Source organism: Podarcis erhardii (assembly GCF_964252035.2).
Source record: "Podarcis erhardii genome assembly, chromosome: 3".
In the NCBI taxonomy this organism is placed as follows: domain Eukaryota; kingdom Metazoa; phylum Chordata; class Lepidosauria; order Squamata; family Lacertidae; genus Podarcis; species Podarcis erhardii.
In genome coordinates this window covers 2,592,245-2,613,054 of record NC_138507.1, presented here as the reverse complement: position 1 = coordinate 2,613,054, position 20,810 = coordinate 2,592,245, and the positions used below count along the sequence as shown (strand labels likewise).

Sequence of the window (20,810 nt, the reverse complement as noted above, 5' to 3'; positions counted from 1 at the left end):
TACAAGAGGACAGAGCTTTTGTGCTTTTGTCTGCGATAGGCAGTTACGGTAGTTCTTTGCTTGTCCTAAATCAAGCTGCCAATCAATTTCATTGATGAACAAGAGTTCCAGTACTGTGAGAACACCGCCCCCCACAGATGTTAAAAGTGTGGGTTAACTAGTCTAGGGTAACCCACAAACTTAAGTTGAAGAGGTTAAAACCATAGAGTAAGCTGTCCTGCCATACTTAGCCTAGGTCTCTCCCCCTCAACTATTGGTACACCTCAGTCTGTGTACTGAGAGGTTTTGAGCTGGTTGCTGCAGCTCAGACTGCATAGCTCTTACAAGCCATTCTCGTGTTCCCATACCAAGAATTTAGGAAATTTCATCACTGTAACCTAGCCAAGTTTATTGCCTATGCAGCATTTTCTGAATGCTATATGGAAAAGCATGTGAACCTGACCTTTGGAAAGTTTGTAAGTAAACCATAGTAAACTTACCAAATGTGTGGTCTTTTTCTATGCTAAGGGAAGTAGGAAAATTTGGAAGGGCATATTTTAAAGATCTAACAGTCATGATCACTGCAGATGGTAACAGCAGTCACAAAATTAAAAGACACCTGCTTCTTGGGAGAAAATCAATGACAAACGTAAACAGCATCTTAAAAAGCAGAGACATCACCTTGCCAACAGAGGTCTGTAAGTTCAAGCTATGGTTTTCCCAGTAGTGATATATGGAAGTGAGAGCTGGACTATAATGAAGGCTGATCGCCAAAGAATGGATGCTTTTGAATTATGGTGCTGGAGGAGACTCTTGAGAATCCCATGGACTGCAAGAAGAGCAAACCGACCCATTCTGAAGGAAATCAGCCCTGAGTTCTCACTGGAAGGACAGATCCTGAAGCTGAGGTTCCAATACTTTGGCCACCTCATGAGAAGAGAAGACTCCCTGGAAAAGACCCTAATGTTGGGAAAGATGGAGGGCACAAGGACAAGGGGACGACAAAGGACGAGATGGTTGGACAGGGTTCTCGAAGCTACTAACATGAGTTTGACCAAACTGCGGGAGGCAGTGGAAGACAGGAGTGCCTGGCGTGCTCTGGTCCATGGGGTCACGAAGAGTCGGTCATGACTAAACAACAACAAAGAGCCTTCATGCTTTATTTTGCTGCATATTTTGTGAATTTAAATCTCTGCTGGGTTTCTCTCACCAAATCTGCCCCAATCTTGGATCTTGGCAACAAGAGAATTCTCCTATATTTATACATATTTGTCCTTCATTGTAATTTGCATTGCTAATATCCTGTTTAAGAGAAACGCCAGCTATGGGTATTTGCATAGTAACATCTTGGTGATGCAGTATTTGACAACATTCTTAGTATGAATGGCAATATTATACCTTTAAGATATGTCTCAGGTGCAACCAATTAACTTTGTGCACTAGCATAACTGAGATACAGTAGGATTTGGCATTAAAATCAGGGCACCAGGAACTATTTTTTCAGTGAGGTTCGTATGATCATAAGACTGATAAGAAACAATTATTTATGTGTTATTATTTCAAGTGATTAAATTATGGCTATAGTAGCTTTTGGAGTATTTTGATATAATTTTTATTGTACTCATGGAATTATTTATATCAGCATAGTCTTATGGTTTAAAAATATTTATAGATGGTATATTGAACTGATATTATTGTTTTGTGCGTTTGTGTGTTTTGTGTATACAGCAAATGGTATATACATTGATGAAGGGTGCATTTGGAAACCTACTCAGTCTGGTTTTTGCTCATTAGCACTTGATGCTGAATACACTACTAATTGAATTTTCAAACTGGCCTTTTCATGCATGTTTTTGCTTAGCTTTAATAGCATAAATGGGACGCGGGTGGCGCTGTAGGTTAAACTACAGAGCCTAGGACTTGCCGATCAGAAGGTCGGCGGTTCGAATCCCCGCAATGGGGTGAGCTCCCGTTGCTTGGTGCCAGTTCCTGCCAACCTAGCAGTTCGAAAGCATGTCAAAGTGCAAGTAGATAAATAGGTACCACTCTGGCGGGAAGGTAAACCACTTTTCCGTGTGCTGCTCTGGTTCACCAGAAGCGGCTTAGTCATGCTGGCCACATGACCCAGAAGCTGTACGCCGGCTCCATCGGCCAATAAAGCGAGATGAGCGCTGCAACCCCAGAGTTGGCCACGACTGGACCTAATGTTCAGGGGTAGCTTTACCTTTTAATAGCATAAATGGATCATGTGCCTTCTGCTCATTTTTTATTAGGCCTTTCCATATGAGCCCTTTACAAATGCTTAGACTTTCAACTGACCCCAGTCTCTAAATCAGTGTTTCCTAAACTTGGGTTTCCAGCTGTTTTTGGACTACAATCCCCATAATCTCTGACCACTGGTCCTACTAACTAGGGATAATTGGAGTTGTGGTCCAAAAACAGCTGGATATCCAAGTTTAGGAAACACTAGTTTAGGAAACACTAATTTAATCACAAATGAAGACGTACCAGTGTGGAACATGACTCTGCTTGGTTGTGTAGACTTCTCTGAAGAGGATTCTGCCTGCTTTTCACAAAGTAAGTTAACACCTCTTTTTAAAGGCTGTTTTTCTTCTGAAAACATTTCAATATGCATGTTTCATTGTTTTGATGGCAAATTGCATTAACTATAAAAGGAGAAGCAGGGTGTATGATTTCACACTTTGTGGTGCAAGATATATTCATTTCATTAATAGCTCACCCCTGAATTGCTATATCATCCAGATCCACCTGTGGCAAATATCATATATTTGAGCTACATTCAGCCAGGATTGTTATTAAGTTATCTGGTTGCCATTGGTAACTGGAATATGTGCCCAGCTGATGGGTACCGTATTTTTCGCTCTATAGGACACACCTAGTTTTAGAGGGGGAGAACAAGAAAAAAACCCTCTCTCCCTCTCTGCGCAGTGCCCCTTCAGCGAAGCAAAGCCAGGAGAGCAGCAGGGATCGGTGCGCACCGACCCCTCTCACTCTCCAGGCTTCAGCGAAAGAAACACGAAGCCTCCGGAGCGCGGCAGGAGTGCTCCCGCTGCGCTTTGTACGCTTTGCGTTGCTTTCGCTGAAGCCATGGAGCCTGCATTTGCTCCATAAGATGCACACACATTTCCCCTGAATTTTTGGAGGGGGAAAAGTGTCTCATCATTCACAGCACACTCCCTAGCCCTTTAGTTGGTAAAAAAATCTAGTACTAATTGGACTTAGAAGAATAGAGTAGCTGGGGAACCCAGCCAGATGAGTGGGTTTAAATAAATAATATATTATTATTATTATTATTATTATTATTATTATTATTATTATTCCTGTTTTATTTTGCAAAGAGCTCTCCGCGGGCATCATTTTTGCCTTGATTTCTCAGCCAGTTTTTAAGACAATTTAGTGGTACTGCATTCTTAGAAGGTGCATTTGCTGCAGAGCCTGTAGGAGAAAACAACTGGGAAACTGCTTTTGCATTAGATTTATTAGAAGATTTTGCAAGGCTGCTTATTGGATAGGTAAGATCTATGAAGGGGAGTAAACGGTAAAAAGGATTCTATGCAACTGTAGCCATGATTTTTCTGTGTGTCCCTTTGTGTACCTTGAAAGTTAAACCATGGTGGGAAAATAAGTTGCCACATTTATTTTTATTTCTTTTGCTTTGGTTTGAATATAATTCCAGTGCAGCTGTTTTTTACTCATTTTCTGAAGTCACAGAAATGTTTGAAAAAAACAGAAGTGGGTTTTGACTTGTATTCACTGCAACTCTTAAGTAAGTGCCCTGTTAGTGAACGGGCTGACTCTTGTTCAGTGGGACTTTCCTCCCTGAAGGGAAGCTTGCTTGCTCAGTGCTGCACTGGATACAAGCCTAAAAGCTTATGTAGGCCAGCTCCTATTTGTTTGTTTTTGGGAAGGCTGGGGGTTCTTGTGAACCTTCTGGCAAGGCTACTCACATGGTTTCTAGCCACATCTTAAATACTTTGAATGCAAATATATTGCAATGCAGAAATCTTATGTGTTATTCAGATAGGCCTTTGCTATTTGAATTCGTTTTACCAACCAGTACAGTAGTGCCTCTGGTTAAGAACTTAATTCGTTCCGGAGGTCCGTACTTAACCTGAAACTGTTCTTAACCTGAGGTACCACTTTAGCTAATAGGGCCTCCCGCTGCCGCCGCACAATTTCTGTTCTCAACCTGAAGCAAAGTTCTTAACCCAAGGTACTACTTCTGGGTTAGCGGAGTCTGTAACATGAAGCACCTGTAACCTGAAGCATCTGTAACCCAAGGTACCACTGTATTTATTGATACTGTAATTGTGTATGATGTATACTACCTTGCTATATTTTTGTGAATGCATGTTTTATAAATATTTAAATACATGCATGCATACATACATACAAATGCACAGAGATGAATTTGTATTGCAACATGGGAATAATCATCCTGGGTTATATTTTTCTTCCCATAAAATGCTGTAATACAGACACCTCAAGTAATTTCCATTTTAGGGAGGGAAAATGAATTGACTATGGCCTTTTGCAATGGTGCAGTATGTATGAACATGTACAAAAATACGTCTCCATGGTATCCTAATGTGCTCCAGTATCAGTTCCTAATCTAATCACTTAACTCACTGCCTAACTCACTTCCTGGCTCTCTTTTGTTTCTCCCAGTAGAGGAAGAAAACTGAACACCTTGTATACCTTGGTGTTTTCTTTTTTATTTAAATAAGCATAAACCCTTCAGTGCTGCAAATGCAAAAAACAAGGCAACAAAAAACAAACCAATACATAATATATAACATGGAGGGAGAAAAGAACTTCATTGAGGGCAAATTGCATATTCCAAGTATCAGGTAAATGTTATGTGACCAGTTCATTTTGTTACAGTTCTACCAGACAGAGAAAGAGAAAGAAAAAACAAGGATTTTATCAAGTAATCCAACATGTAGTTAAGCACTTCAAAAAGCACATCAATTTAATTTGCTTTAGTTATGTTTTAAAACCTGCTGCTTTTCTACCAACTCAATATTGATTTAGTCTTTTACAAAATAAAGAAAGCTCATCTATCATATTCCCATCTCCTACCCTTTCCTGATCCAGAACTAATCTACACATCCAGTCAATGGATGTAACACACAACTACCATGCTACTCTATCCAAGTCACCTAGGATAATTTTTCATAGCAAAGATAAATAGAAAAAGGAGTTACTATACATGTTGCTCTATCTTACATGTTTGTATCCAAGCTGTAAACTCATATCCTTTTGAACTGATCACTTTCACCCCTCAATTACATACTTTTTAAAAAGACAAATTTTAGATATTAAAGGCATGTTATTCAAATCATTTACATTGAAGGCAAAGAATGTTATCTTTTCCATCTCAAAAATGATGGGCTAGGAACTACCTTCAGTCTGCTCCAGCTATCCACCACCAATCTTTCCTACATAACCAGCTTCATCCATTATCTACAGAGGAATTCACCACTTAAATAATAAGTATTCTTCATCTCAAAGTAAACTGTCAAAGCCCAGAGAATGAAATATAGTTGAATTTAAGACGGCAGTTCATTTGAAATTAGAATCTTTTAGCTTATGTATTTAAATGCAGTTCTCAGATAACACGAGTTAGTCAAGCGGTCCTTGGAAAATAAGTCTGATGTAGCCTTGTTCACCAGAAAGCTGATGTGCGCAGAACGGACAGGCTGCATGAAAAGTGTGGGTACCATGAGGAAGAGGTATTTGGGACCAATAGGCAGTTGTCTTTTCTGAGCACACATGTCCACATGGGCTGAATGCGTGAGTTGGAGGGCCAGCATCCACATAAAATCCAGCTTCACATCCAAGCCAGAGCGGCACATAAGGGCCAACAGATCGGCACATGGGGCATTCCCGGTCCTTCCCATCTCTCTCTTCTTTGTTCCCCCAGTTGTGGTAGCCATGGACGTGGCCACAGTTCAGGTAAACCCAGGGTTGCTTTTCATCTACAACGTCTTTCCTCTTCATACTAGGAAAGGCTAGTGTGTTAAAGCCCACAGGGCACTGAGGTCTAGCGGCATTTATTTCCTGTCTTAGAGCTTCCAAGTGCTTCACGGTGGGAGTGCGCGAAAGGCCTTCTGCAGTGCGCCACAGTAATGTTGCTCCACAGAGGTCAATCAACGAACCATCCTGAAGTTGGTTTGTTTCATTTTCAACCTGGAAGAGAACACAAATACAAATTTCACAAACGATGACTTAATACTTAATGACTTACTTAATATTTAAGGCTGAGGCATTTAATTTAAAACAGGCACAGGCAAACTCGGCCCTCCAGATGTTTTGGACTACCAGTGGTACCTCAGGTTACAGACGCTTCAGGTTACAGACACTTCAGGTTACAGACTCTGCTAGCCCAGAAATAGTACCTCAGGTTAAGAACTTTAGGATGAGAACAGAAATCACGCTCTGGTGGTGCAGCAGCAGCAGCAGCAGCAGAGGGAAGCCCCATTAGCTAAAGTGGTACCTCGGGTTAAGAACAGTTTCAGGTTAAGAACGGACCTCCAGAAGGAATTAAGTTCTTAACCCGAGGTACCAGGTGCTCATACTAACATAGATCCTCATCCTGCAAATATCTAGTAGCGGATTAGATGCTCGTGGAAATAGGGCAATGTACTCCAAATGTAGCATGACATCTTCACGGACGCTGTTTACAGCTGTCTGGCAAACTTGCTGTTTTCTCAGACTTACCATTTTCCCCCTCTGCTGAGCAGATCTTGTTTCACGAAGACTGAACACATTCCCACATACAGATATCTCCCTCCACACTCCGGGCTTGGAGTCTTCAGTGAATCCATTGCGCGGATGCATAACAAGAACCCCATTTGTGGTTAACCCATCCATTTGCCCATCCAAAGTCTTCCACTTGGCAGCTTTCTCCTATGGGGAAAACATCAACAAGACAGCTTTCATTCATTGGTTCTTTGCAGATCAGTTGAAAAGCATGCTAATAAGTTAAAACCTGCATTGAGAAGCAGAAGGAAGCAACCCCTTACCCCTAGAAAGATGTTTTTGGAGGAGTCAAAGCCAGCGGCATATATTCTTGCTGTGAAAGGAGGATTTCGTTCACATATGATTCTGCAAGCAAACCTTGAGATAGTGCTCTGAACAGACTGAGTCTCTGAATTGCTCTGGCTTCCGGGAACAGTATCTGTCACTACGAAGTCTATAGGGCTCTCTGTTGATCGTCCAATCTGACAAAAACAAAATGGATAATAGATTTAGATACAAAGCACTCTAGTGAAAGTCAACAATTAATATTTCATCCCTGCCCTAGCTAAGTCTCAAGCATGCTACACTATCCCAATCATTTGACTTTTAGTGCTTTAGTACTGTAATGCAGACTCAAAGAACAGCCCCTTGGGATCTTTGGAGCAATGGGAAATAATACTATCCATCTATTCATTGAAGAAAGCATACAGAAATTCCCAATGCAGGCATTCTAATATGGCTGAGAACTACTGCCAAAAACTGTAGGGGAGGGGAGGTGCCCCCTGAAAAGAGTTCCACTTCAGCAGAAGAACTGACCTAAGACTGATATCTTGCATCAAAGTTATAGAACAGTAGTATGTATTCTCAAGTTCAAGATTATTTTTTTTGTACTGGGTTGTGAATCCAAAGCTACATTCCAGCAGCAGTTCTTCAATTAATGCCCTTGCTGTGGTAAATCAGAGAGCACATGTATTGTTCAGTCTGAGACCCTGGACACATCCCTGCCACGTGGTTGGGGAAATGGTAGCCTGAAATTAGGAATGTTCTTTCCACATGCATATGGTCAGAACACAGATAAGCTACTCAGTTCAACATGAACACAGATAGCCTCGCACCTTTTTTAATGGCGGAAAACAATGGGTTGCCAGCTGCTCTTGGCTGCAATCCAAGAATCCCCTATTAGGTAAAGCAAGCAACACTTTTCAGGTTTTATCAAAAGCTTCTGCAAAACCAAAACATTAATGCCCCTTAAAAGGGGGGGGGGATTGCAAGGATGTAGCACAGCAGATTCTCCCCCAGCATAGCTGTTGAGTAGTTACTGAAATGGGTCCAAATGGGCTTTAATGTACCGTATTTTTCCCTCTATAACACGCAGATTTTTTCTCCTAAAAAGGAAGGGGAAATGTCTGTGCGTGTTATAGAGCGAATGTGTGGTCCCTGGAGCCGAAAAAGCAGGCAAAAATCACATCTCGACGCTTCAAGGAAAAGGGAAAACTGAAAAGAGGAAGCGGCTGCTTTCCTGCATTCTGCCTCAGGGTCTTACTGCCCACCCTCCTCTGTTTCGTTGCTGTGTTTGCTGAAACGGAACAAAGAGCAGGGAAAGCCCCTCCCCTCCAGGCAAGCAGAGGGGAATTCCTCTCTGTGCTGCTGGGGGAGAGGGGGGGGGAAGGGAGAGAGAGGGGGGGAGGGGGAGGGAGAGAGAGGGGGGAGGGAGAGAGAGAGGGGGAGGGAGGAAGGGAGGGAGGGAGGGAGGGAGGGAGGGAGGGAGGGAGAGAGAGAGAGAGAGAGAGAGAGAGAGAGAGAGAGAGAGAGAGAGAGAGAGAGATGGCTGGCTGGCTGGCTGGCTGGCTGGCTTGGGTGGGGGAAAACTTTTGCCTTTCTTTCCTCCAACCCGTTAAATCCCTCTCCTGCATTCTTAGCCAGCTGCTTCTCTGCACACCCCTCTAATGTCCCTTCTTTGTTTTTCCTTCGCTCCCCACTTAAAATGTGGTTACAAAGCATAGATCCACATGGATCCTCAGGATCTTTGCATTGGGTCACTCCAAATTCACCATCAGATCACATAGCATGTCCATGGCTACAGCCTGCCCCCCCAAAATCACGCACCCACTGTTGCCTGGGGCTGCAATGGTGCCAAAACGTGGTTAAAAAGCATGGATCCACATGGATCCTCAGGATCTTTGCATTGGGTCACCCCAAATTCACCATCAGATCACATAGCATGTCCATGGCTACAGCCTGCCCCCCCCCCAAATCACGCACCCACTGTTGCCTGGGGCTGCAATGGTGCAAAAATGTGGTTAAAAAGCATGGATCCACATGGATCCTCAGGATCTTTGCATTGGGTCACCCCAAATTCACCATCAGATCACATAGCATGTCCATGGCTACAGCCTGCACCAAAAAAATCACGCACCCACTGTTGCCTGGGGCTGCAATGGTGCAAAAACGTGGTTACAAAGCATGGATCCACAGGAATTCTCAGGATTTTGGCATTGGGTCACCCCAAATTCACCATCAGATCACATGTCTGTGGCCACAGCATGAAGCCCAAAAATGATACATCCACTGTTTCATTCAGAATGTTTTTTCCCTTGTTTTCCTCCTCTAAAAACAATGTGCGTGTTATGGTCAGGTGCGTGTTATAGAGCGAAAAATACGGTATCTATGTGGGCTTTATTGTTTTGTTTGTTGGTTTGCTTGTTTGTAAGTCACTTTGGGTTGCCTTGGGCAATGAACAGGTTTAATAAATAAATAAATAAAAATAAATTGTTTGAGCAGCTATTGGAACCAGCACATCTTAAATGTTGTGTTTTTTAACCACCCTCAGTCAAAGTGACAGCCTCATTTCTGTCAAACCCACCCCCATTTCGAAAGCACCAAAGATGGCACTTTTATTTGCCCTGTTTTGAAGTGATCAAGAGCCAAGAGGTTCTACACGTTGGTCCACACCCGAAGGATCACAGGCAAAGTGTTTTGACACCCTCAGCAACTGCAGACCTCTCCTGCTACTGTGATAACCTTTGGCCACTCACCTGGACTGTATTCCTGGGCCAATTTATGCTATCAAAAGTATCAACATAGGGACAAAAGAAGCCCCTTTAGACTGAGTAAAATCATTGGTCCACTTAGCTCAGTACTGTCTACACAGGGTGACAGCGACTCTCCAGTTTCAGACAAACTTGAGACCTTCTGCAAGCCACTGAGATGAAGCGCTTCAAACAGCAATGCTTTTTACAAGGCTGCTTTGTTTCAGGCTATGATATGTTGGAAGGCTTTCCAAAAGATTAAAGTTCCTACAGATAAAAATGGATTATGATGGGGTGAAGGCTGGACTAGAATTCCTTGGTGTGCTCATTTTCTATCTGATTTTCTTGTAGGGGATCATTTGAGGCATGCAGCTGCCACTTGCAAGCTAAACTGGTAAATTTCAGAGGGAAAGCTTTACCACTTTGATTCTTCAGATTGCTTATGGTGTGTTTCTTTTGTCTTGACAAAAAAAATTCTCACCGGGATCAGGTATGTGGCTTGCCAGTGTATTTCATGAGAATGCATTGACAGCAGCTACTTAATTTTGTGGTCCTGTGACAGGCCAGGGCCTTCTCCGGACACCTCACAGCTCAGCTTTCTTCAACATGGTGTCTTTCAGATGTTTTGGACTACAGCTTCCATCAGCCCAGATTACTGGCTGGGGCCAGTGGGGCAACACAACATCTGGAGGGCACCAGCTTGGGGAAATCTGGCACATTGGATAGAGGCTGTTACCTATGAAGATTCATGCCACAATAGGACAGTTTGAACTGACACAGTACTTTTTGCCCTCTCACTGCTGCAGCTATTTTTCTTGGATCTGAATTTAAAAGTGCCCGTAATCCACATTATAACTTACAAAATCTGCAATGTAAAAGTGCTAGGAAGGTAAGACAGAAGAATAGTATATATTGTATATTTTGGGTGTCATTATAGTAATAGAATATTAATATAACTTTGAGCAAAAATCATTAAGTTTAATCCAGATCAGAAATCAAAACAAAACTCAAATCTGAAGAGCATTCTCTCTCTAGAAATAGTTCACTGTACCCAGCAAGACAGCTTTTCATTAACGTGTAGTGATTGTTTTCAGCTGAGACAAACTTCAAAATTTGCTTGTGAAGGAAGTTCCTTTACAGAAGGGGGGTGGAGGGTGATACACAAGAAAGGAAGAGAAAGATCAAATTACATGGCCCTAAAAAATGTTTAATCTGGCTGTCTGTGGACAAGAAGAGAACAAAGCCCTGATCCCCAGGCTCTTTACAGGGACTTCCTTCCCATCTCCATTAGCCAATAAACCCCCAAAGGTCTTTTCTAGTTTTACTTTTCTCAGGGTTGTTGAGTTGCTGATGTTATTAGTGTTAATGGCCTGGGCAAGCAAAATAAAAAACCTTATTTTTTCATGTTACTGCAACTGTAGTTGCTTCTTTCAACACAAGAACAAGTTCTGATGGCCCCAGCAGTCTTAATCCCGGGGTGATCTGTAAGTCAAGCATACTTTACATACCTGAAACATGTCTGTGTTGCTGTCATGTGTGTATTCAACCACCACTGTTTGAACTCGAGATAAGGTGTAGGATATACTATGCTGGTCCTTGTTGCTTATTGCCTGTGGAAAAGAAAAAGTGTATTTTTGATTATGATAAACCGGACAGATAAAATAGATTAGCAAGAGCAATTCTTCATCCTAACAAAGCACATTCCTGCTAGAATAAGGCTGGTTTTAAGGCAGAATTTTGAATGGTTAATAGTTAACATTTTAAATGTCTATTGTTTTAATACTGTGTGAACTACATAGAGGACTTTGTTGATAGGGCAATAAAAAAAGGTTCAAACACACACACAGTTATGATTTTCCAAGTCTCACTATTTCAGATAAGTGTTTTACAGGTCACGTAATGAAACTGCAGGACTCCATCTCAACTTCCTAATGACCTAGGTTAGGAGAGAAATACTTCAGCATATGATTTCAGCCTAATCAATACAATATGACCATCTAACTTCCACTATTACTGCTAAAAGGTACGTGGGTGGCGCTGTGGTCTAAACCACTGAGCCTCTTGGGCTTGCTGATCAGAAAGTCAGCGGTTCGAATCCCCGTGACGGGGTGAGCTCCCATTGCTTTGTTCCAGCTCCTGCCAACCTAGCAGTTCGAAAGCATGTCAAAGTGCAAATAGATAATAGGTACCGCTCCGGCGGGAAGGTAAACGGCGTTTCCGTGCGCTGCTCTGGCTCTCCAGAAGCGGCTTAGTCATGCTGCCACATGACCCGGCAGCTGTCTGTGACAAATGCCGGCTCCCTCGGCCTACAGAGCAAGATGAGCGCGCGACCCCAGAGTCGTCTGCAACTGGACCTAACGGTCAGCAGTACCTTTACCTTTTTATTACTGCTAAAACCTTCCGATATCTCAAGTTCTCAATATTTGGCCAAGAGCTCTGACATTAAATAATAAATAGTAATGTCACGACTTTCTTAATACATGCTAACTGCATACTTCTCTTTTAATTTTATGCTTATTACCAGCATTTTATCTCACTTACTCACACACACGCAGCCTGCCATGGCAGTGATTCTGCAATATCACCCGACCAATGATATGTCTCAGCATGACCATGACTCCTCTTCCTTTTGTCTGTAATGGAGGCAGCTGATATTCTGGAGCAACCATGGGAAGATGGCCCATACTGTATTCATTTGAACCAGGGCTGGAGAAGCAGAGGCCCCACAGATGTTGTGGGATTCCAATTCCTATCAGGGACTACAGGAGTTGTAGTCCATCAAGAGCTGGAGCCAAAATTTCCCACCTCCAATGCAACCCTTACTTTCATCGCTACCCAAACCTTTTGTCATTGCTGCTACCATCCAGGAAGACCATGAGACACCCCTCTCCTTACACTCTGTATCAGAGAAGAGGGCTGGGCTCATGCTACGTTAAATTGCTGCGCATGGCAGCATCCTGCTCCAGCACAGCCAAGCAAAACAAGCAGGAGGTTTGCTTTTACAGTATAAGAGGTGGAAGCACTCTGCTAACCTCAGAGAATTCATCTGCTTCAATGACAGTTAAATCATTATGTTACCAATTGCTGTTATGCTGATCATTGTGGCAGCAGCCTTCAGTCTCCTGATTATTTTTTGGCACTGTATTTTTAAAAATACTTTGATGCAATTTACCTGTTAATATTATCACATGTGTTTTTGTGAGCTGCTTTGCATTTTCTATTTTTAGTGAAAAAGCCAACATGTTAATAAATATTTTAAATAAATGAATGAAGGCAAGGGCTATTGGTGGAGAAAGTCCGCATGTCCTCTGCTCTGTACCATGCTTAACATTTACTTTGGTTTTCTTGTAATCTTTGAAAACCAACTGTTCAAAGAAAGGGTACAAATAGCTCAAACAATGCAGTGCTTTAAAGTCACCTTAGCTCTACCATTCTGAGTATGTTAAGCACATTTCTTGGTTACTTTCTTAAAACAGCAATGAGCACAACCCTAAGTTAACTGAAGATGACACACAGATGAGAGTTCAGACGTACTCAACATCACATACTATACCTCAACGCAGGCTTCAAGGAAGGAAACTAAGACGCAAAATGAACACTCGAGCCCTTCAAGATCCCATTAAGCAGGATTGCTTCCCAACAATTCTTAAGGACCATCTGCTTTCAGAGTTCCCTATAACATCAAGGAACACTGGACCAAGCTAAAAACATCCTTTACTTCAGCCTGTGAACAAACCACTGGATACCAAACCAAGAAATACCAGGACTGGTTTGATGAGAAGGCCAGTGAGATTGAACACATTATTCACAAGAAAAGGAAGAGCTTTCAGATCTGGCAAAGAGATAGAAACTGCGCTACTAAGAAAAAAACCTATGCCAATGCTGAGGTTCAAAGAAGAACCAGAGAACTAAAGAACACCTGGTGAATAAAAAAAAAACTCAAGAGATCCAGCACTGAGCCAACATTCATGATGTACAGAGTTTCTTTAAAGCCACAAAGACCATCTATGGGCCAATAAATCATGGCACATGCCCCCTATGCTCAGCAGATGGTACCACACTTCTAAAAGATAAAAAAGCTATTGCACTGCTCTGGAAAGAACATTACCAGCATCTCCTTAACCACAACTCCCCCGTAGCTGCTGAGGTTCTCCCATAAATTCCGCAAAAACATATTAGAGACGAGCTTGCAATATCTCCAAATCTGGGAGAGTTGTGTACAGCTATTAAGCAAATGAGAAACAACAACGCCAGCGGACCTGATAGGATACCTGCCAAAGTCTTCAAATTTTACATATCATTTGGGAAGAAAGGCAAACTAATGCCAGTGTACTGAAAAAAGGAAAGATCACCAGTGTTGAAGCAATGATTCTTCAACATCAACTTCATTGGACTGGCCATATTGTTCAGATGCCTGATTGTCTTCCAAAGCAACTACTCTATTCTCAAGAATGGAAAGCAAAATACAACAAAAGAGGTTTAAAGACTCTCTCAAGGCAAATCTAAAAAAAATGTAGTATAAACACAGACAACTGGGAAACACTGGCCTGCGAGTGCTCCAGTGGAGAACAGCCTTTACCAAAGGTGTCATGGACTTTGAAGACGCTCAAACTCAGGACAAAAGGGAGAAACATGCTAAGAGGAAGGCATGTTTGGCAAATCCTCACTGTGATCAACTCCCACCCAGAAACCTATGTCCCCACTGTGGATCCAGAACTGGCCTCTACAGTCACTTATGGACTCACTGTTATGACCATGTTCATGGGCAGACAATCTCACTCAGCTACCAGTGATAGAAGAAGAAGAAGAAGAAGAAGAAGAAGAAGAAGAAGAAGAAGAAGAAGAAGAAGAAGAAGAAAGAGAGAATCTAGGCCGTGAAATCTAACCATCCTGAAGGCCTTGTTCTTGATAGTTTCATAACCTGCTACCCCCTGATGTTGTTGGAGTCCCCCTTCCAGCAGTCACAGGCAACATGGTCAATAGTTAGGGATGATGGGAGTTGTAGCCTAGCCCCTCCACCCAATAAAGGAGAGCGGCAGGTTCTGCATTCCCTGTTTTAATGAGTGCTGGTGAAGTGCTGCAAGGTAAGTCCATTTTGAGCAACTATGGAATGAAATGCTGCTATCCTCCCTGCACAAAACCCACCCACCTCCCTTAGCACAGCTTTGGAACACGAAGAACAGAGAAAACAGATTCATAAGAGTGCTCTACACATATTGCTTTTATTTTATTGCTAGACGTTCCAGCTCTTTCTGGAGATGCTGTGGAGATACTTCAATCACTACCAGCACAGAGATATAAAGCATACATTCAGAAGCCAGCATTAGCAGCCTCCTGTTGAGTTCACTGAAAGCCTGAACTCAAGAGATGCTAATTAGGTGCAGGTGTGTCACTTCACAACTATGAATTACAAACCTTTTTTTTAACTGCATGACTGATGTATCCAACAAAACAGACCCAACTGGTCCCACTTACTGCTTCACAACAGATCACATGTTGCTATGGAACAAGCATATTAGTCATGCCTACTGTTAGCCATATGCTGGCCTAGACACCCTGAGTGATTAAGATCCTAAGGATGATTAAGTGTCACAAAGGATGAGACACAAATGGTGATGGCTGACAAAACTTCCTCCCCCATCCTTCCAGCTATTACCACTGGGGACATGGGGAAGAAAAGTGGGGTTTATCAAAACAGGCCTTTTTACTTAAATACCCTGTGGTGATTAGTAAGTCACTTGGACAAAATGGGAGACGCTAGAAAACAAAAGGAAATAGAAATTTATTCAGTGCAGGTTGGAATAAATTAGCAAAGCACATTAAGCGTGCTATTTGACAGCCTGGAATTGGTGAATATGATGGTAACTTGTTTTGCAAGATAATGCCTGGTTGTCTATAACTGATCAGACACAGACCACTGTGAGAGCTTCAAACTAGGGAGCATGAAAGACCCTTCCTCCTTCAAGGACTACATGTACAAAGCAATTCGGACTCTTTCCAGTTCATCTTTCACTCTATCTCAGTGAGTGAATCATAGAATCATAGAATCATAGAAGAGTTGGAAGAGACCCCAAGGGCCATCGAGTCCAACCCCCTGCCAAGCAGGAAACACCATCAGAGCACTCCTGACATATGGTTGTCAAGCCTCTGCTTAAAGACCTCCAAAGAAGGAGACTCCACCACACTCCTTGGCAAGAGTGGTTGGAAACGAACCTGCTCCTGCCATTTCAGCAGTCAGATCACAGCCAGCTTTCTAAGGAGAATACCAGCACTGTCTGTATCAGGGGTGGGTGGCCCTTTAGATATTGCAAAACTCCGACTCCCATCAGACTTAACCAAGATTAGGGAGGATGGGAGTGGGAAGTCCCACAGTTCCCTCACTCCTGGTCTATATGCAAAGGAGCCACACTTGCTAAAAGGACCATCAAAGCTCCCTCACTCATGGAGGTTAGTAGGAGTGTCTGAGCAGTAGGGCTGGGTGATATATCATCCCAAACCAGTTTGAAGTTACATTGTGATAATTGTTTCATAATATTTGAGCTGGCAATATATCGCGAAAAACAATGTGTGTAAGGGCTAGGTGATATCTGGTTTTCAACATTGTGATAACTAACCAGCTAAACACCGCAACGTTATCAGCAGCTAAACCTCACAATATCACCTACTAAATATTGCAATCCAACACAATGTCTGAATTAAGGATGGAACCATACAGGGGCGAATAGGACAATGTCCTGGCAACTGCTACTACTTAAGGGTCCAAAATGGATAAGCAACAAAATTATCAATCATCACACAGTTTCATCAGCAGGCAAGCAAAAATGCATCCCAATAGGACTTTTGGTTTTGGGCTTGGCTACCAAATGGTGGTATTCAGGATAATCCAAAGTACGGGAATGAATCATAGTGAATACAAATAATCTGGGACTGCCAGACTGCCAGCAGGCCTGCTAGGAGGCAGAAGCAGCAGTGGCAGAAACAGTCTGCCATGACCGCGGTACTCGTCAGCAGTAGCAGCGACAACCTGCAAGGCCTCGTGGTGGTGGCACAATCAGTGGTGGCGAGTCCTCGTGGAGGCGACGGGAGGGGGCAGCAGTAGCAGTGGCATCCTGAAAGGCCTTGCAGCGGAGGAACAAGCAGTGGAGACTTGTGAGGCCTCACAGCGGCGCCGGGAGCTGGCGGCAATAGCGGTGGCAGCCTGCTAGGCCTCGCGGCGGTGATAGAGACGGCAATGGTAATGGCAGCCTGCAAGGCCTCATGCAACACAAGTAGTGGGGCTTGCAAGGCCTCGCCATGATGGCAAGAAGTGGCAGCGGTCTGCAAGTCCTCCTGGGGCAGTGGGAGGTGGTGGCAGAAGCTGTGGCAGCCTCCCTTAGCAAGGCCTTGCAGGCCACCCCTGCTTCTGCTACTGTCTCCTGCCACCTTCGGAGGCCTTGCAGGCCGCTACTACTGCCACCGCCATGGCAAGGCCTTGCAGGCCGTCGCCACTTTTGCCACAAGGCCTTGCAGGCCACCACTACTGCCGACACCATGACAAGGCCTCCCAGGCCGCAGCTTCTGCTGCCGACACCCACTGCCACAGCAAAGCTTCGCAGGCTGCTGATTATTGTACCACTGCTGCCAGGCTGCCACTGCTTCTCCCCCTCCCCTGTCATGGTTGATTCTGCCACCACCAGGCTGCTGCCGCAAAGCAGACCTGCTGGCAGTCCGACAGGTGCAGATGATTTGTATTCACTATGAGCACCGTACTTGTCCTGAATGCCCCATTTGGTAGCCAAGCCCCAAACCAAAAGTCTCATTTAGATGCGTTTGTTGGCTTGCCCGCTGATGAAAGTGACTATGAGGTGATTGATAATATCATCATTTATCAATTTTAGACTCTTTAGTAGCAGCAGTTGCCAGGACATTTGTCCTGTTTGCCTCTGCGTAGTTCCTTCTTATTTCAGATATTGTGACATATTGATATATTTCTATGTTTAGCTAGTGATATATTGCAATATTGAAAACCAGTTATCGCCCAGCCCTACGGAGAAGGGTATTTTCTTTAGTGGTCCTCCTCTGGGTGCTCCCCTCCATCTAACTGTACTGCTCGTTTCAGCACCTCATTTCTGGAATGCTCTCCTGGCACCATTACAGTGGTAGTCTGCTAGACAAAGATGATGGTGACAACTACTACTACTACTTTATTATTAGTACCCCTCCTATCTGACTGGGTTGCCCCAGCCACTCTGGGCGGCTCCCAGCATACTGTATATTAAAACATAGTAAAACATTAAACCTAAAAAGCTTCCCTATACAGGGCTGCCTTCAGATGCCTCCTAAAAGATATATAATTACTCATCTCCTTGACATCTAATGGGAGGGCATTCCACAGGGAGGGCACCACTACCAAGAAGGTCCTCCATCTCATTGCCTGTAGCTTTACTTCTCGCAGTGTGGGAACCGCAAGAAGGCCCTACATGCTGGGTCTCAGTGTCCAGGCTGAACGATGGGGGTGGAGATGCTCCTTCAGGTATACTGGGCCGAGGCCATTTAGGGCTTTAAACATCAGCACCAACAATCTGAGTTGTGCTCGGAAACATACTGGGAGCCAGTGAAGATCCTTTAGGGCTGCTCCCAGTCACCAGTCTAGCTGTTGCATTCTGGATTAGTTTAAGTTTCCAAGTCACCTTCAAAGCCCCAGATAGAGTGCACTGTCACTCTGGTGAGGCAGTGCACAGGCAGCTAGGGTCTCAGCCGACGTACCAGATGGAGCTGGTAAACAGCTGCCCTGGATACAGAATTAACCTGTGACTCCACGGACAGCTATGAGTCCAAAATGACTCCCAGAAACAGTATTTCTGTCAACCTCAATCTGTTGGTGGCCATCACTAGCCTTTGTGGAAGTGAATTCCAGAGGTTAATGAATGGGCTGTGTGAAGGGACATTCCTTTCTCTGACTCTTCCAGCTTCACTGGATGGCCCAAGTTGCAGCATCTAAAGAGGGAAAGATTCTCCCTATCCATTCTCTCCAAACCATGCATAAATTTATACACCTCTATCATATTTTCCCATCTTAGTCACCTTTTTTTCTAAACTAAAAAGCTTTCTTCACATGCTAATTGCTCCAATCTCTTGATCATTTTGGTTGTCCTTTTCTGCACTTGTGAGATCTTTTTTCAGGCTTGCTGATCAGAAATGAACACAGCAGTCCGAGTGCAGTCGCAACAAATATTGATATAATGACATTTTGGTACTGGTATTTTTATTTCCTAGCCCTTTTCTTATTATCCCTAACACAGAATTTGCTTTTTCCACAGGTGCTGCTGTATAAGCTATAGTCTGATTAAATAAATAAATCATATTTTCCACTGGCTGATTATAAAAAGTCATATGCATTACAACATTTATTTTGTGGTTAGCTGAGCTGCTTTCGCACCACAGACCAACTGGGGGTGGGGGGTGGGGGGCTGCCCAGATAGGAGGACCTAGGAAAACATGAGCAGCCAGGGAAGGGGAACTACAAGTGGCCCAGAAGAGGGAGGGGAAGAGTTCCAGGGGTGGTTACAAGAATTCAAAATTCAGAAATTAAAAACGGTTAAAACAAACTACAGGCACAGAAACAGGGTGGGTCCTGAAAAAAACACATCTCAAGTGCCAAAGGCCAGAGACTGACCAAGCAAATAAACTACCTGCTAATATTGCCTTATCCTAACCTCAGTACCAGTTTAAACACTGACAGAACCCCTTCAAAATAGGAGGTGCATTGTTGCATTTCCCATACAGCACCCACCACAAGTGTTACATGAATGTGGGAAATAGTGAGCAGTGCTGCTTGAGAAAATGTTTACTCTTAAGAGTGAACGTTTTCAAGAGGCAGAGGTTAAAGCTTTGGATTTTGGCCAGCTTCAAATCTCTCCAGGAGTTTCAGACAGGAGCGTTTTCCCAGCACTGCCTGGAGATGCCAAGCATTGAACCCGGGACCTCTACATGCAAAGCAGATGCTCTACCTCTGGAGCTCACAAGGTGGATCTCAGGACACTCCTGTTCTCAGCCCAGCCAACTTTGGCAGGGTGGCTGCAAGGACCAAGTCCAGGATTCACCCACATGGACACTTCCATGACTTCAGTGGAGAAGGACAGGGTGCAAGTGTAAATAATATTATTGAAAATGTCTTCATTTCCATGAGCAAAATTAGCTTTTTCAGAAGAACTGGCTTTGCATTGGAATACTTCCGTGAACTTAATTATCAGAATTTGCTGCAAGTGCCGCTGCTATACAACGAAACAAATGCTGGCCTTTGGAGACGAAAGCTCATTGGTCAAGCTTACCTTTGCTGCCTGAGGCGTACAGGCAATGTGCACAGTGCTAGGTTTCACCCCATTTGCTTTGGCTCTTTTAAATAAAGCAAATCTGCTTTTTCTTCTTCCTCGATCTCCATTTGGCAGAGAGCCATTGTACCTGTGGAAAAAGGGTGAATGAAGACATTACAGAGGGTATTTGTGGGTGGGTTGCCTCTGAATTAATTTGGACACATTACCACAAACCTGTGGAATTGAAGATCTTTTTTTAAAAAGTGTAGTTTTTTATTATAAAAAAGTTGTGCATCACTCAAGTAGATACACTGAGTGTGGTGGTGATCTATGCATTTATGGCTGAAATGAACTGATGTGGGAAAACAAACTGAAGCTTAATCCTGACACGGTGGTCACAGTCAGTAGAACTGACTCAGTTCTTGGGGCTTAACCTGTGTTGGATGTAGCTACACTCCCCTTGAAAATGCAGGTGTGTAGTATGGGGACTTGGGCACCAACCGTGCGCATTCCTGGAGACGCACAGCTGGCCATGGCACTAGCTGCATTACATCTGGATTACTGCAACGTTCTATACATGGAGCTGCCTTTGAAGAGTCCATGGCAAAGTTGTTAAAATTGAGCATGTGCTTTTCAAACCTAAACAGCTGCAGTAGCTTCCAATTTGTTTCCAGGAACAATTCAAAGTGCCTTAATGGTTTAGGACTGAGATATCTGAAGGACCTCCTTCTGCCCTGTATAACAT

The 20,810-nt window shown here is 43.5% G+C and overlaps 1 protein-coding gene and 1 long non-coding RNA gene across 3 annotated transcripts in view; both read right to left on the bottom strand.

Moving 5' to 3' along the window:
* Window positions 1-4,793: 4,793 nt before the first annotated feature.
* PELI1 (pellino E3 ubiquitin protein ligase 1) overlaps window positions 4,794-20,810 on the bottom strand; it is a 32,604-nt gene continuing 16,587 nt past the window's right edge. The window contains exons 3-7 of the mRNA XM_081855629.1: window positions 20,084-20,213; window positions 11,282-11,383; window positions 7,029-7,226; window positions 6,724-6,912; window positions 4,794-6,192 (exon numbers count right to left, since the gene is read on the bottom strand). Coding sequence (XP_081711755.1) covers window positions 5,626-6,192; window positions 6,724-6,912; window positions 7,029-7,226; window positions 11,282-11,383; window positions 20,084-20,213 — 1,186 coding nt within the window. The 3' untranslated portion in view covers window positions 4,794-5,625. The remainder of the gene's footprint in view (window positions 6,193-6,723; window positions 6,913-7,028; window positions 7,227-11,281; window positions 11,384-20,083; window positions 20,214-20,810) is intronic.
* On the bottom strand, window positions 14,246-20,062 carry LOC309338496. 2 transcript variants are annotated; one of them, XR_014154937.1, is made up of 3 exons: window positions 18,568-20,062; window positions 15,957-16,929; window positions 14,246-15,787 (listed from the first exon to the last, which is right to left on the bottom strand). It is a non-coding gene; the product is annotated as an uncharacterized lncRNA (long non-coding RNA). The 2 variants fall into 2 exon arrangements; XR_014154938.1 differs by having other exon boundaries at window positions 15,957-16,948; window positions 18,573-20,062.